The 14,658-nt window shown below is 45.4% G+C and overlaps 1 protein-coding gene across 4 annotated transcripts in view; it reads right to left on the bottom strand.

Moving 5' to 3' along the window:
• The window catches only part of PRDM10 (PR/SET domain 10), a 38,691-nt gene that overhangs the window by 2,142 nt on the left and 21,891 nt on the right, over window positions 1-14,658 (bottom strand). For all 4 annotated transcript variants that reach the window (XM_062619959.1, XM_062619960.1, XM_062619957.1 and 1 more), the window contains 10 exons: window positions 10,329-10,676; window positions 8,522-8,677; window positions 7,386-7,565; window positions 6,562-6,672; window positions 5,286-5,486; window positions 4,147-4,290; window positions 3,040-3,210; window positions 1,695-1,835; window positions 1,127-1,295; window positions 413-525 (listed from right to left, as the gene is read on the bottom strand). In XM_062619959.1, the coding sequence (XP_062475943.1) occupies window positions 413-525; window positions 1,127-1,295; window positions 1,695-1,835; window positions 3,040-3,210; window positions 4,147-4,290; window positions 5,286-5,486; window positions 6,562-6,672; window positions 7,386-7,565; window positions 8,522-8,677; window positions 10,329-10,676 (1,734 nt within the window). The remainder of the gene's footprint in view (window positions 1-412; window positions 526-1,126; window positions 1,296-1,694; window positions 1,836-3,039; window positions 3,211-4,146; window positions 4,291-5,285; window positions 5,487-6,561; window positions 6,673-7,385; window positions 7,566-8,521; window positions 8,678-10,328; window positions 10,677-14,658) is intronic.

Genomic DNA, 14,658 nt, shown 5'->3' on the forward strand with positions numbered 1-14,658 from the left:
TATTTCATTTAAATGTACCCAAGAACAACCTAATGCTTGCCCTTTGTTTTCAAGTACATTTGGCTACTTTCTATTTGGTTAAGCTAATGATGCAATCAACCCATCACTACAAGTTATAATAGCCATTCTTAATACTGCTCTCAAAGTTCTTTGTTCTCCACATGCTATACAAGTTGCATTTCCAATATCACGCAGAACAACCACCTGCCTCCTCATGCTAGATTGCTTACAAGACAGCAGTGACTCTTAGTCTGTAATCCTACAGGTAACAGAAAGCTGGAAAAATTATTCTCTGTTCTGTGTGGCCCAGTATTCACTTTGGCATCTTTTCACCCTTCAGACTGTATGCTTAAAGCCTGATACATGACTCTGGATTAAGAAAACCCAAAAAGGCCATGATGGTTCTTCTTACCTGAGTAACTGCTTTCACTTGTCCCGTGTTGACAGTGGTGACTGGTGTACCTACAGCAGTCTCTGTGATCACGTACTGGCCTTGGGGAATGGTCATCATCTGGATCTCAGATGCTGAAAATGGAAATTGGAGAATCAAGACCTCCAGTCAAACTCAAAGACCATCTTGAAGGATTGTATCTTATGTCAGTAGCATATCAATCCTAAAACAGTGGCTGTTAAACAGCAGTTCAGGTACTGTAAAGCCTTGTAGAACTCTACAGACCTCAAGAGATTTAGTGCCAGCTAACATGAGCTGCAGATTTGGCAATTCGTTCATAGACAACACATCCTGTTCTCACCTACATCACTGAATTACCACCCAGAGCTGCACGGACAAGAGGAATAGTTTCATCATACCCTCAATTTCATCCAAATTTGAGCTAGTCCCTACCCAACGCACGCAGTCTTGCTGAATACAACATCCTTGGAATAAAGGAGCCCAGTCTGCCTGCTCAAATCACATACCAGGTCATTGTGGACCTACAGTACAAACTGTTACTACAACCATTTTCATTTGTCTGAAACTATTTCTCTCCTTAGATGTGTATAAATATTAATCACAGATCTTAATGAGCTCTGAAAATACTATCCCATTTGGTAGCTGGAGGAATGGAGCACATCTTAGTCCCGTATGTTAGTCAGATTCCTAGGGAGAGCTGCTGCTGCCACTTACAATAGCTCCGAAACGAGTTCCACGTGCTGGGAAGATACGTGTGCTGGACTGAAGATCCCTGCTGCTGCTGGAGGGCTTGGGTTGGTGTCGATGTAGCTGTCTGCATCTGTGAGGGGCTGAGCTCCTGCTGAGATTGTTGTGAGGAGGGACTCAGAGGCTGAGCCCCAACCTAGGAAAGGTAAAAGCATTCTCAGTGTAGTAAGTTACAAACATATCTCATTTTAGTAAGGGGTAACATGGGGGCAGGTTCTATAGCATATCCTATGTGACTCCCTGTAAGAAGGGAGTCTCATCTCCTTTCTAGTCACCCTTTAAATACTACAACATGGTGCTAAGGTCTCCCTGCAGCCTTCTTTCTCCAGGCTGAACAAGCCCAGTTCCCTCAGCCTTTCCTCACACGGCTTCCCAGTCCTTGGATCATCTTTGTGGCCCTCCTCTGGACCCTCTCCAGCCTGTATAGTCAGGACAAAAACTGAACGACCCCCCAACAGCATGGAGAGCTTCAAGTATTTGAGGAATGCCAGTTTCCATTTACATCTTTCAATTGGCTACGTTGAAGTTGCACTACCTGTGCTGACGACTGAGGTGCTGCCGAAGGCTCTGTGACCTGGATGTGCTGCACCTGGATAGCATGCTGGGTGTAGGTCTGGGGGTCGTGAAGCTGCCCAACGTCCACTGTGGAGTGCTGGGACTGGTGAGGTGAGGTAGCCTGGGAGGAAAATGGAGAAAACAAACATAAGAATACCAAAGCAGCAGTCCTGTAAACCCCCTTCTGTGACACAAGCTCTGCAACAGTGAGCTGTGAACCTTAATGAGACCATGGAGCACTCCTGTTCAAGCCAGTGTTTAACCTCTCTTTGCTCCTGGGAGATCAAGAAATACATTTAACAGCTGTAATAGCACTGAGATGGTTACATCTTAAGTCACCCCACTGAAAAGGCCGTGCTAAGGACATACAAGCTGTCAACCAAAGGGTCTGAAAACCAGGACCATCATTCTTTGTAAGCTTCTTTCTATAAGATAGATACATCCTCGAGATCTGCATACCCAGAACCGGTTTTTGATACCACTCTGTATCAAGACAAGTGCTCAGACTCTTACTGATTAAAAGCTTTTTGGAGCAACACTTGCTAATGATACCAATTGGTGTAATTTAAGTACAGGTCTAAGATCTTGATAAAATTAATACTAGCAATCAGTATTCATGCTCTCATATCATTACAACAGCCACTGTCAATATTAACTGGGGCCAGGCCATTATTTAGTCTTTATTAACCAAATTCATAACTTCATTTGTAATGAGGAGCCAGAGAGAACAGGGAACTGCAGACTGAAATACAAGCACGTGGTACTTTCAGCTTCACCCAGTGGATACCAGACTTGAAGGCTATGCCCATTCATTCCAGCTCCCCAAGTTATGCTCCTCAGCTCGGCTGCTCCAGTTACACTTTGGTTTTATTTGCAGGAGGCACAGAAAATTGATATTCTAATAGGTGACACAAAGGGGAAAAGCAAGCAGCTCTCTGTACTTCCACACTTTGGCTCTGGCTCACTGAGAACAAGGAAGGACAAATTAGTCTTCAACTGCAAAAACGGGTCACCCACTGACCCACTTTCCCAGGTGCTGGAAAACCTTCCTAGAGCAGACTTGAGCAAAGCTGCCCAGATAGGCAGAACTAAACTGAAGTAGCACTTCAGTGTCCAGCAAGCAGACCAAGACCAGCAGGATTTATGCACAGTACACAATGCCTACAGAGGGAACCCTATGATCAACCAGTTTATCTATGAAGAAGTGTGCACCACTCTTTGTAACTACTCCTTAACAAACTTCCGAGTGCTACAGCCCCAAGAAAGCAATGGGCTTGATATGGAGGGACTCAAAAGCACATCAAGTCCCCCACCGGGCTACTCACCTGGGCCACTTGCACAACCTGCAGCTGTATGTGCTGAGGCTGCTGCAAGCCAGTTGTGGGTTGCGACACTGGGATGTACTGGATCCGCTGGTAATCTCCCTGGGGAGTCCGGTAGTCCGTGGTGAGGGTCTGGGATATCTCTGTCATTGCCTGGGTCAGTAAATCTGTTGTCTGAGCAGGTAGAGAACGATACAGACCATCATCAGTTGACATCATATTGTCAAGTGGATTGAGTACTTCCACAGGGCTGTAGTTCTTTTCATCACACCATGGGGCCTAGACATTGAGTTACAAGAGCTTAATGTGTACAGAGGATGGGGTCATAAGCAGGCACCAGGGATTATACACTAGAATTGGTCTCTTCTGTCTAAATGTGATGGTCAGGACCTTTGAGGACTAATTTATGCAATAATAATTAAAGAATTAATCTTTTGACTTAATACTATGCTATTAGACAACAAAAATCCTGCATCTGCCAAGAGGTGACTTAGTTTTCAAGTCAAAAAGTGCTTCTTGGATATACTCCACCTTCCCTCCTCACCTACCAGAGTGAGACTTTTCTTAACTGTATTGCCTAAGTGTGTAAAGACATTTGGCACCCTCAGGTTTATGAAGCCACCAGCATCCTGGTTGAATCTACACATTTGAAAGCAGAACAGTCTTTTAGCCACTTAGAGTCTTCAAACAGGAAGTTTTAAGTTGTGATCAATAGGATTTTTAAAGCTATGCAGCATCCCAGCACTGCTAATGAACACAAAGCTGATTTTTCTAGCCTCAGCTTTCACCTCCTGATGTATTAACTGATGTATTAACAGTGAACAGATCAGCTACTGGAGATATGCATCAACCAGTATGTTGATGTCTGAAAGTGTTGCTGCCCATGGCATGGGCATGAACTGGATGATTTTTAATGTCCCTTCCAACCCAAACCAGTCTGGGATTCTGTGACTACAGAGATCTTGTCTCCTCTGCACAGATTGATCCAGTCATTACTAAACAGAAGCCACTCTTTCAAGTGGTGTGTGCCAAATAAACACTTAAGACCAGAGGCCATTGGGCTGTTTGTTTCCCTCTATTGGCCTCATTTAATGTGTTCCACGTGCTTACCACAACCGTCTCTCCAGTAGCGCTGTCGGTGGATAGAACAGCAGGAGTGGAGCTGATGACAGCCGTTGCCAGCGGCGCGTGGATCGTGTTCGGGAGCTGAGCAAACTCTGGGTGCTTCTTGCGGATGTGCTGGACCATCTTGGTCTGCAGAGAGATGTAAGAGAGCATGAGGAAAACGGTCAGTAAGTCTGCTTCAGGTCAACTGACATCAAAAACCATCACAAAGTTCATACAATCATGGAATGGTTTGGGTTGGAAAGGATCTTAAAACTCATCCAGTTCCAATGTCCCTTGGACACCTTCCACTAGAGCAGCTTGCTCCAAGCCCCTGCATCCGACCTGGCCTTGAGCACTGCCAGGGATGGGGCAGCCACAGCTTCTCTGGGCACCCTGTGCCAGCGCCTCAGCACCCTCACAGGGAAGAGCTTCTGCCTAAGAGCTCATCTCAGTCTCCCCTCTGCCAGGTTAAAGCCATTCCCCTTGGTCTGTCCCTACAGGCCCTTGTCCAAAGCCCCTCTCCAGGTTTCCTTTAAGCTCTGGAGCTGCTCTAAGGTCTCCCCTTCAGGAGCCTTCTCTTCTCCAGGCTGACCCAGCCCAGCTCTCTCAGCCTGGCTCCAGAGCAGAGCTGCTCCAGCCCTCGCAGCATCTCCATGGCCTCCTTTGGACTCGCTCCAACAGCTCCACGTTCCTCTTGTGCTGCTGCCCCAGAGCTGAAAGCAATACTCCACGTATGGTCTCACAAGAGTTGCTGGTCATTAGAGCTATCTGATGCTGAAATGTTGCCCCAAATACCACAGCCTATAAGCTTTATACAGCCAGATCTTTTGGGGACCTTGTCCAGAGGTCACCTTTTCTGCATTTTGTTCCCCTACTCCTCTCCCTTGTAACTGGCAGTGAGGAATTTCCAAGCCTTTCCATTTGTAACTGCACCCTGGTAACACTACCATGTGTTCTTTCCAGTTCATTCCCTCTCTTTAGGGAATTATTTTGCCATAAAACAACCAGGCTGTGCCTGCATTGTCAGCAGGCAGCATGAAACCAGCACTCTGACTCAGAATGAGAGAGCTTTGCTTGTGGGCTGACAGATACCACAGTGAAAGAGCTGGTTTTTACCCTCAGCTACATAACAGCCCTCATACCTTGCTGCTGTACTGCTTGGAACAGTGAGGACAGCAGACTGGAGGGGTGGCAATGGTGCCTGTGAGCTGGGTGTGGGTGCTCAGCATGGGATCCGGCTCTCCTGGGCCTGCAGGACGCAGCTTCCGGATGCTTGGAGGTAGCTCAGCACCAGGGTGGTTCTTCAGGATGTGTGCTTTGCGCTTACTGGCACTCTTGTACACCTGCAGGGTAAAGATCGGGGGTGAAAATGGTGCAGCCCTGATGTCTGTAGAGAAAACAGCTACCAGTTATCTTTATCTGGAAGGTCTGCATGTCACTTTAGATACTACATTTAGTTCAAGCCCCAAAAAATTACAACATAATGCAGGAATATACGTTCACCTTCCAGTGTTTACTCAACCTGTAGAAGCAACTCAACTCTTTCTTGTGTAGCATGCAGAAGCCATTGGAGACTATGTCATATGCCTCACCAAAACATCAAAGCAGGACATCAAAGAGGAAAACCCTTTCTGCCCCATACCTGAAGGTCAAATGTCAGAAAAGCCACTGATCACCAAAGCTGTAATTTGTCCAGTGTTAGTTTGTCATGGAGGGTTAATGCCTCCATTCTCACACCAAGCATCACACTGTTTGAACAGCCTTTATTGATCAACATACTCTTTTTAGGCACATTGAGAAATGAATATTCTATAGTATTACTTAAACCTATCTGGGTTTCATTTCCCTTGAAACAAAAGGAAGGAGGCATCATGAAAGAATGATGACAGTCAAAATACGCTCCCTGGCAAATAAAGGCCCACAAGCATAAAAAGCAAAGGCCAGGGAATAAGAACAGAAACCCAAAAGCAGTGCAGGAGCAGCTTCAGGCTTCACTAAACACTGGGAATGACTGGCATGTGACTAAGCAGCTTAAAATAAAAAGGGGTTAGAGGCTCACTTTTAGAACTGATGCAGAAACCAAAAGGAGTGAGTGTGCAGTAATTAACAGACAGATTTACTACTTAGTCCCGGCAGCAAAAAGTTATGCAGGTCTAAGGGTGAGTGACTGCTGGCTGGCTCATGGTATTAAGTGTTCCAACTCCAAAGACAGGGGAAAGAACTGCAGTATTCAATGAGCATTCAGCTGCCTTGGCCTGAGTGCATTTCATCTTAATTCATTTGTCTGGACAGTACTGCAGGGATGTTGCTGGCAAGCACCCCAAAAGCAAGCTCCAAACCCTGCCAGATGTTTCTATGCAGAGATAAACTGGTTGCATAGGACTGAGTTATACTCCTACGGGTGTCTTCCTTACATACCTTATCACAGTACTGACAGAAGTAATCTCTGTTGGGTTTGATAATGGGCAACGTGAGCTCTGGCACCTCTTCTATTTTCATGTCTGGATGTCTCTTTGATAAATGATTCACCTTAAGAGGAAGAGGCACAGAGAAAAAGAGAGTATTACAGCTGGAAGCTGAGGAATTGCTGCTTCTCCTCAACATGGATAACAGCCAGGCCGAAACTGTAGTGATGGCAGCCAGCAGGACAGAAGCATTTGCTGCTGCAAAGGCTCTTGTGCATTCAGTCAGCTGCTGAAGGTCTTGCTAGATCTCATTCACAGTTTCTCTGATCAAATTAAGATGGGAAGGGGTAGACCAGCTTGCCAGAACTCTTGCAGCAGAGGTAATGTAAAAGGTCTCTACGCAGGGAGGCCTTTGCGAGCCGAAATCACAACCCTCATGAAATACTTGCAAATAAGCTCTCCTGCTGCATAACACCCTTTACACAGTGGCAGGTAGAGGGCATGGCCAGGAGAGGCTCCTCAAGAAGGGGAAGAAGCAAAAAACAGCAAGACAGTCAGGAAAACCGAGGCAGTACAGCTGAATCAGGTGATATATTCATCTCATGTTCTATTAAATACACATCAGCCAGCATTACTTAGTGTTGAAATGGCATAGTGACAACCAAGCATACAGCAAAGGCACGCATTAAGACACAGCTTTAAAACAAGATGTATCATCTTAGCTATGAAGTTCACCCAGTTTCACAGCATCCTTACGTTCCAACCTTTGAAATTCCATCTTCATTCCTTAACAATGCATCAAAATGGAGAAGCGGGAAGGGGAACTGGAGCGCTCACCAACATGCCCCTGCGGCGGAAGCCCATCATGCAGAGCCTGCACTTGAACATGAAGCTCTCGTAGTCAGTGGAAGCGATCCGAGGCTTGAAGGTCTTGGAGCGGCTGATCCGATCCGCTTTCTTGGCCTCCCTCTCCGGGTTGTGCATCCTCTGCATGTGCTCTCGCAGTTTGTCCTTCCTCTGGGAAAGAACAATCGGGGAGGAAAGCATCAGCACTGCTACTGCCTTTCCTACCTGTTACAAGAGCCACAAGGCGAGTTGCTGAGATGTATCTGTTGGGCTCTCTCTGGTGCCATGAATTGGTTGCATTCCCAGTGTTGTCCCAGCAGGAACCCATCTGGGTCTAGGTTTAGCCTTCAAGCCAAGCTGAGGTTGCTCAGCCACAAAAAAAGGAGCCAAACTAATGATAATTTAGTAGGCTCCACTCTGGCTTTTCTTTGACTTTATCTAATACATTAGTGCTTAACTGAGTATGGCTGGAAACTTACATCTAATAATGCTCTTGTCTGAGGACCTCACATCCTACCACAGTACTGAACCTACTGCCTGGATGCAGTCCAGCCTTTCTGGAGACACACACACTGTCTAGAAAATGCTTCTTCACCCCAAAGCATCCAGTCCCTCAGTATCCCATAAGAAACCAAGCGACAAGGAGCAGGCTGCTGCCACCACAGTCTTCCTAGCTCACAGTCTGCTCTATGTGTTCTGGTGGGATCTGAAAGGGCATCTGGATGTCCTGTGCTGACAAGATGGATGGCACAGACGCAGGCATCTTCGCCAGGAATATTATTCCTGGTTTCAGCAAGAGGTTTCCTAATATCAGCAAGAGCTTTTCTAAACTAAACTAAGCAATACAACCCAAGCACCTGCAATTGAGCTGCATAATGACCCAGCTCTTCATGAGCAGATGGAATATTATTAGAAGTCAGATTTGATAGGTGAGATGCTTATGCTAGGGTGAATCCTGCCCCTTGCCCATCAGAAATCGGTGTTGTCACTCCCATATGACACAAAGCAGCACACGCAGCTTCCACATGTTCATTTCATCCACCTTGGAGAACATGAACTCATCTGCTTGGAGCAGGGTAAAGAATGGTGCTCCTTCTCCACCCGCCATCAGTGAGGACTCCCTTTACCTTGAACTGCTTGCCACAGGTGGAGCACAGGAAGTCTTTGCGGTCCGAGTGGCGCAGCATGTGGAGGCGCAGCTTGTCAGGGCGGCAGAAGGCTTTGTCACACTCCGTACACTGGTAGATCTTCTCCGAGTGGAAGCTGCGGACGTGCTTCTTCACCTGCAGGGGCAGAGAGTAAACGGAATTCATTCAGAAGAGAGGAGTATGTGGTAAAACAGTGCAGGGAACTCTTAGCACGAAGGAAGAAGGCTGTAACAGTTCTCCGCTCTGCTTTGGTTTATAAAGTGCTTTATTGGAACAGTTGATCCCTTGGCAATTGCCTCCATAAAGCCAAAACATTTGTATTATGCATCTGGATGGACAAGTTGATTTCCTCAAGACTGATGATTCCTGAAGCTATTGTATAAGCTGGGCACTTCATAGGTGGCCAAAGACCACCATGTACCAGTTTTACTGCATCATCCTCGAGTTACAGCATTTATCTGAGGTTCCTTATCTTCATTTATAAGGAATCTAAACACAAGGACCAATTCCTTTCCACCAGAATGGCAATTCCTTTGGCATACTGCCCCTGACCCAATCCAGTGTTTTGGGGTTTTCCCCACCTCCAATAAAGTAACTAATGAGGTTTAACATTTCAAATCCAAGCACTATTCAATATATGGATCCCTAATTAAATCCTTGCTGTCTCCTAGTACTTATCTGAAGTGGAACAACTTGGTATCTCTTCCACATCAAAGTATTTAAGTAGGCAGCAGTCTGTGGTGACTAGACTTTATGATTCACATAGCACCAGCTGATAAAATAAGGTTTAATCTCCAAAATAGACCTGAATTGCTGGGAAAAAAAAGCCATGGGATGTCCTTTTGGCTTGATCAGTTCCACAGGAAGGTTCATGGGGCATTAGGCTGCAGTACAGCAGTTCTGAATCATTCCTGTTCCTTGTTCAACCATTACAGAAAAGAAAGGGGTTTTGCCAGGATGGAGTTAGCTTAGTAAATGACTTTTCTGCATCCTTTCCTCTCTAACCTATTGGATAGTCTATCAGCTTCTATTGATTTAAATTGGATTTCTATTTAAATCAGGCAGCTCAGCAAAATTTCTCAACCTCTACATCCCTAGGAAGGGTAATGAATGTGTGCGTGGTACCACTCGGTTCTTCCTTCCTGAACATCAAAATAGCACCCTGGAATTCTATTAACCATCTTCTGCAGTGGCTCTGCACACTGCACGAAGTCGTCCCATTACTCACTGCTGCAGTGTAACCTCTTTCCTAAGCAGAGTGCAGGGAAGAAGGATAAGCTCCCCACCTGAAGCCAACGGAGAAGTCAGGAAGCAGGAATATCCTGATCTGTTCTGGTGTTTCTGCAAGGATTCAAGTGAATTATCCTGACAGAAACAGGCAAGGGATTAAAGACTCAATACCACCATTTGTTTTGCTTCAGAGTCTGAATGACAAAGGACAAGGGATATTGAAGCACACGCAGAAAGACAATTCCTTTTTGTACCAAGGATCTGCACTGATCGAAAGGAGTCAGAACCTCTGGTTTAGGAATCTTTGGAGAATAAGGAACCACTCTTACTGCAGTGCAGTGCCAGAGTGAGGTACTACAGCTGATCATGAAACAGAAAGAGCACTGCAGGGGCATAAGACAGCAGCTAGCAATGCTTGGTCACTCTTCCTTTTTAATTTCCAACTGAGGTGGACCCCTTTATCTTGTGAGAATGAACTGACATGCAGCAGGACCCAAGAACAGCACTGCAAAGCTCACAAACAGAGTGCTTACACGAGACCTGGAAGGCATCTCACCTGGATAAAGTCTGGAAAGCGTTTCTTGCAGGTAGGGCAGGTGAAATAGCCATCGTTGACATGGATGGCCACGTGGTCTTTGAGCAGATCCAGGCGGTCAAAGGACTCGGGACAGAAGATGCAGGAGTATGTTTTCTGGTCCATGTGGAACTTCATGTGGCTCTCGAGAGCCCCACTGTTGATGAAGCCCTTGTTGCAGATGTCACAAGTCAAAGGGCAGTTCCCTTCCCGCCCGTGGAAGCGGAGGTGCTGATCCAGTTTGTCCTTTTCCCTGAAGGCCTTCCCACACTGGAGGCATTTGAAGGGGCGAAAGGATTTCCGGATGAAGAGGTGCTGGAGAGCTGCATTCTGCAGGAAACAGAGCCTGTTATTGTTATCTATAGATTCCACATCTATTTTCAAGGTTAAATATACTTCAAAACCAAAATGCTTTCATGTTATACTGTCCCCATTTCACGTAAGCGGAGGCTGTGACAGGCAGAACTTAAGGGATAAACCTGCAGTTCCACACCATTAGGAGCACACAAAGCAGGAGTTTCCTCTCCAGTCCCTGTTTCCTGCCCATTTTTGTCTTTAGCATGGCATTTTCCTGTAAAATAAAACTAAGTCCCCTCTGAAGTACACACCTGGTCCCTAAAAATCAGCATCTGCACCCACAGGGATGTGCAGCAGTGGTTTAGCATTGCCTGGAAAGCTTCTGGTGGAACATACATTCAGGAGATGCTAGCCTAAAGCTTTCTGTTACCATCAGAAAGAACAGACTCTGAAAACATTCCAGCAAGGGCAGAATGGCAGGTTTCCCAGCAATGGCTAAGAACTTGTGAGCAATTTGCCTGTCTTTGCCTTTGAGCATCCATCATGTGCTAGAGCTTGAAAATGAAGAAGAGAGATGAAAGACAAACAGAAGTGCTAAATCGAGAGGAGCTCTGATAGATTCTGTTGTCTGCTCAAAGGACAGTTGATTATACACAGCCCAACTTGAAATTGCTTTTCTTGGTACTGCAAGAAACAACAAGAATATGGTGAATGGAGCATGATGGGCTTTATGTGAATATTCATCCTCAAGTTCTGGGCTGCTCTTCTCTGGTTTTTTCCACTCCTACTGCACACAATTTCTCTTTTTAGCCCCTGCTTTGCTTTGGTGTGCTTTCCTTAGGTCTACCTTTCCTGTATCATTCCACGGTTGTTATCTCTTCCTTTTCTCCCCTTCAGATGAATGGTACAGAGTCCCAACACTAGCACTGTCTGCTGGAGGAACAGATGCTGCTGGACACACTGTCTGTAGAAACAACCAAGTGTGGCCTGCACCTGCATTTCAGTATTGGATGAGGATTTGTGTGTGGCAAAGTTGGAAGTCCATCCTACCCCTGCGTGCACGAAACCCCACAGCACACTATCACCAATCGTGTACTGAAAGCACACTGCAAGAAGCCTAAGGAATATCTGCTCTTCTCCAAACTAAGATCTATACCTCATCTTTTACTGCGGTCTTCCCTTTTCAGATGTCACACACAGAGCCTACATGATGATAGTTCAGAGAAATAGCACCAGACATCCCTGGCACCTGTGCTTGAACACATGCAACGTTACACACTTCAAGAGATACGTGCCAGATATCTGCAAACAGATTTCCCTGTTCCCTTTCTCCTCCTCTTGTGACAATGTCTGGGCTGACATGTGCTGTGTCTCTTAAGTGTGTGCCAACAGCTGACATGGAGAAAGTAAAGTCGGGAGCAAGTCTGCTGGAACGAGAGAACAGCTTGGGAATACTGTGAAGTGCTGTGCTAGAGATTATATTAGTGGACCTGAATGATCCTTTGCACCATCTGAACTGCAGAGGGAAACCTACACTTTCATTCCAGAAAGAGGAAGATGACAGCAACTGGGTTTGTTGCTGAATTGTCATCATCTCCGTTCTCCATTTTACCAGGGGAGAAGTGAGGACAATGGGAAATAGATGGATCTGCCAAGTCACACCATGAGTGAGGAAGACAGGCATGCGCTAGGAAAATGCATGTGTTGCTTGGACTCAGAAATAGGTAGTTTTCCCCTTAACTAGAGGGATATGCTAAGAAACCAAATAATTGAAGAGATGCACTTCAAGTTCTTAGCTCCACTATTACCATACTTTGATCACTGGTAAGGTACCAGGAGCTGACTGGTTAAGACTTCTATACCATGTAAATCAACATAGTCCCATTGCTACCTCAGAGGCTACAGAAGGGTGAAATGTTTTACTGCTTTTTGGTTAAATAAGCTAGCAGCTATTACAAAGAACAGAAAAAGAACTAAGTGTTGTCTCATCAGCTGATAAATTTGATCCAGTGCAAACAAGTGCACAAACAGATCCTCCCAAACTAAGATGATTATTATAGTATTCCATCCAGCAGTTTACGCCTATAATATTCACCTTAAACTTGCAATGAATTAGTATGGAAAGAACTAGAAGAATGCAAATTGTTATTCAGTTAACACTTAGTTCTGGACATTGGTTGCTTGAAGAAGAGCAAATGTGACAATTTACAATGTGGAGGTCAATAAGGAAACACTAAACAGAAGCTGGACAAAACAACACGGAGGATGATGTTGCTATGTACCATTCCATTAGATACAGCAAAAACCCAAACCAAACCTACCTGCAGCTCCAGCTGAGCAGGCAGCATTGAGGGAGAGAAAAATAGTTATGTTATGCAATGGACTTGAAACCAGAAGCCTTCACTTCTGCAGGTCACCACGAGGGCCAGCTCTTGTAGCTGGAGTTTACTCTTTACTTAGGCATAACTCCTTTGAGGTTCTTGCCTTAGGAAACACTAAGCAGATTCTCCAGGTTTACCCTGTAGTAGTAAATGCCTGAGGGGAGTTAAAGGGCAAAGATAAACCCCACAGATCATCTTGAGGGTGTTCTGTGACCTTTCATGTTTTCTCAGAGTTGACTAACAGTGATGTGATGCAGACTGCAGAGCCATGGTGAGAATGAAATGCTTTTAGCAGGAGGGAATAACTAAGGCAGGATGACAACAGGGCGAGGATTACAAGAGTGGAAAAGTTAAGGAGCAGGGACTTCTTTTAACCTCAGCTTACTGTTTGTACTCTTTCTTATACAACTGGTTGCATTTCTTTCAGCACATGATTTGTGCTTTCCAAAGCACATCCCTACCCCTGCCGGTGTTTGGGGTCAGCACACTGCCCCGAACTGAATTAAAAGCAAGTATTTCTTTTGGCTGCAGACCAAAACCTTCCTCTCATTTGCTACAAGAGTATCTTGAAGGGTGGGTGTATCTTTTCAATACTGAGGACATCACTACCAGATTTAAGGCAGTCTGATCTTCAAGGAGACTCCACTCTAAAGCAGAGGCTGAAAGTAAACTGATCTTATCAGGATTGGAACCCTGGAGCACTAGAGATCAGTGCTTCTAGCTAGAATGAAAGCACTCTGAGCATCACTGCCTCAAAGCTTAGAAGAGTTGAAGCAGTTCATAAAGAATTACTGGTTTTGAGAATTAAGTCCTAGATGAGTAATAAGGAAGATACTGAGCTACACAGGTCTCCAGGTCAAGACTTCCTACCTGTTCTTTGGAAGCAAATGATATATATACATTTTAAACCCGTATGTTGGCTTGTTTGCAGTATTTTAGTGCATGTTATGGGAAGGAGGTGCTGGGAATAGTTGGACTGAATGAGTGCTCACAGGCTCCTAGAGCTTGCTGTGATTTTACACTTGTTAGTTTCCTTTCCTCTCAAGTTCTCATTGCTCACAGCCTGATGCAATACGGAAAGGTGCTACACAACCATCCATCTGCCATTCTGCCCCTGCCCTGACGCATCTCCAGGACTCTGCTGTAGGGGAAGTTAGGGAGATTTGGACATAGAAACATGTCACTGAGGACTAAACCACCACTTGCACTCCTCTGAGTTGTCATCCACTTGTGATGAATTCCCAGGGGACAAAAGCTGAGCCACAAGACAAAGAACTTCAGAAGTTCTGTCCCTTTTTTCCCCTCACATTTACTGTCCCAGAAGATCTCAGGTTGACATCTTAGGTTCCAAAATGCAGGGAAACAGGCAACACTTTCTAATCCCTTCTCCTGAGGAAGCTGTGGCATCTTGTAAGCAGTAAATACCCACGCTCTTCCCTGTCAAACACTCAGCATCTGTCTTCATGCTCCATTATCCACCCTTCAATACATTCAGTAAAAATCCCCCAAGCTTTTAACATACCAAAGTCAAATGACTGGTAGGAACTTGTCATTCAGAGAGTGCATCTGATACGGTTACAAATTCTGCAGTCTTAATGTGCCTCAGCCAACTTCTTCCTTTAAGATATTCCACT

The sequence above is a fragment of the Pezoporus occidentalis genome, unplaced genomic scaffold (genome assembly GCF_034315485.1).
Source record: "Pezoporus occidentalis ecotype Australia unplaced genomic scaffold, CSIRO_AGI_Poc_V1 ctg216, whole genome shotgun sequence".
Classification (NCBI taxonomy): domain Eukaryota; kingdom Metazoa; phylum Chordata; class Aves; order Psittaciformes; family Psittacidae; genus Pezoporus; species Pezoporus occidentalis.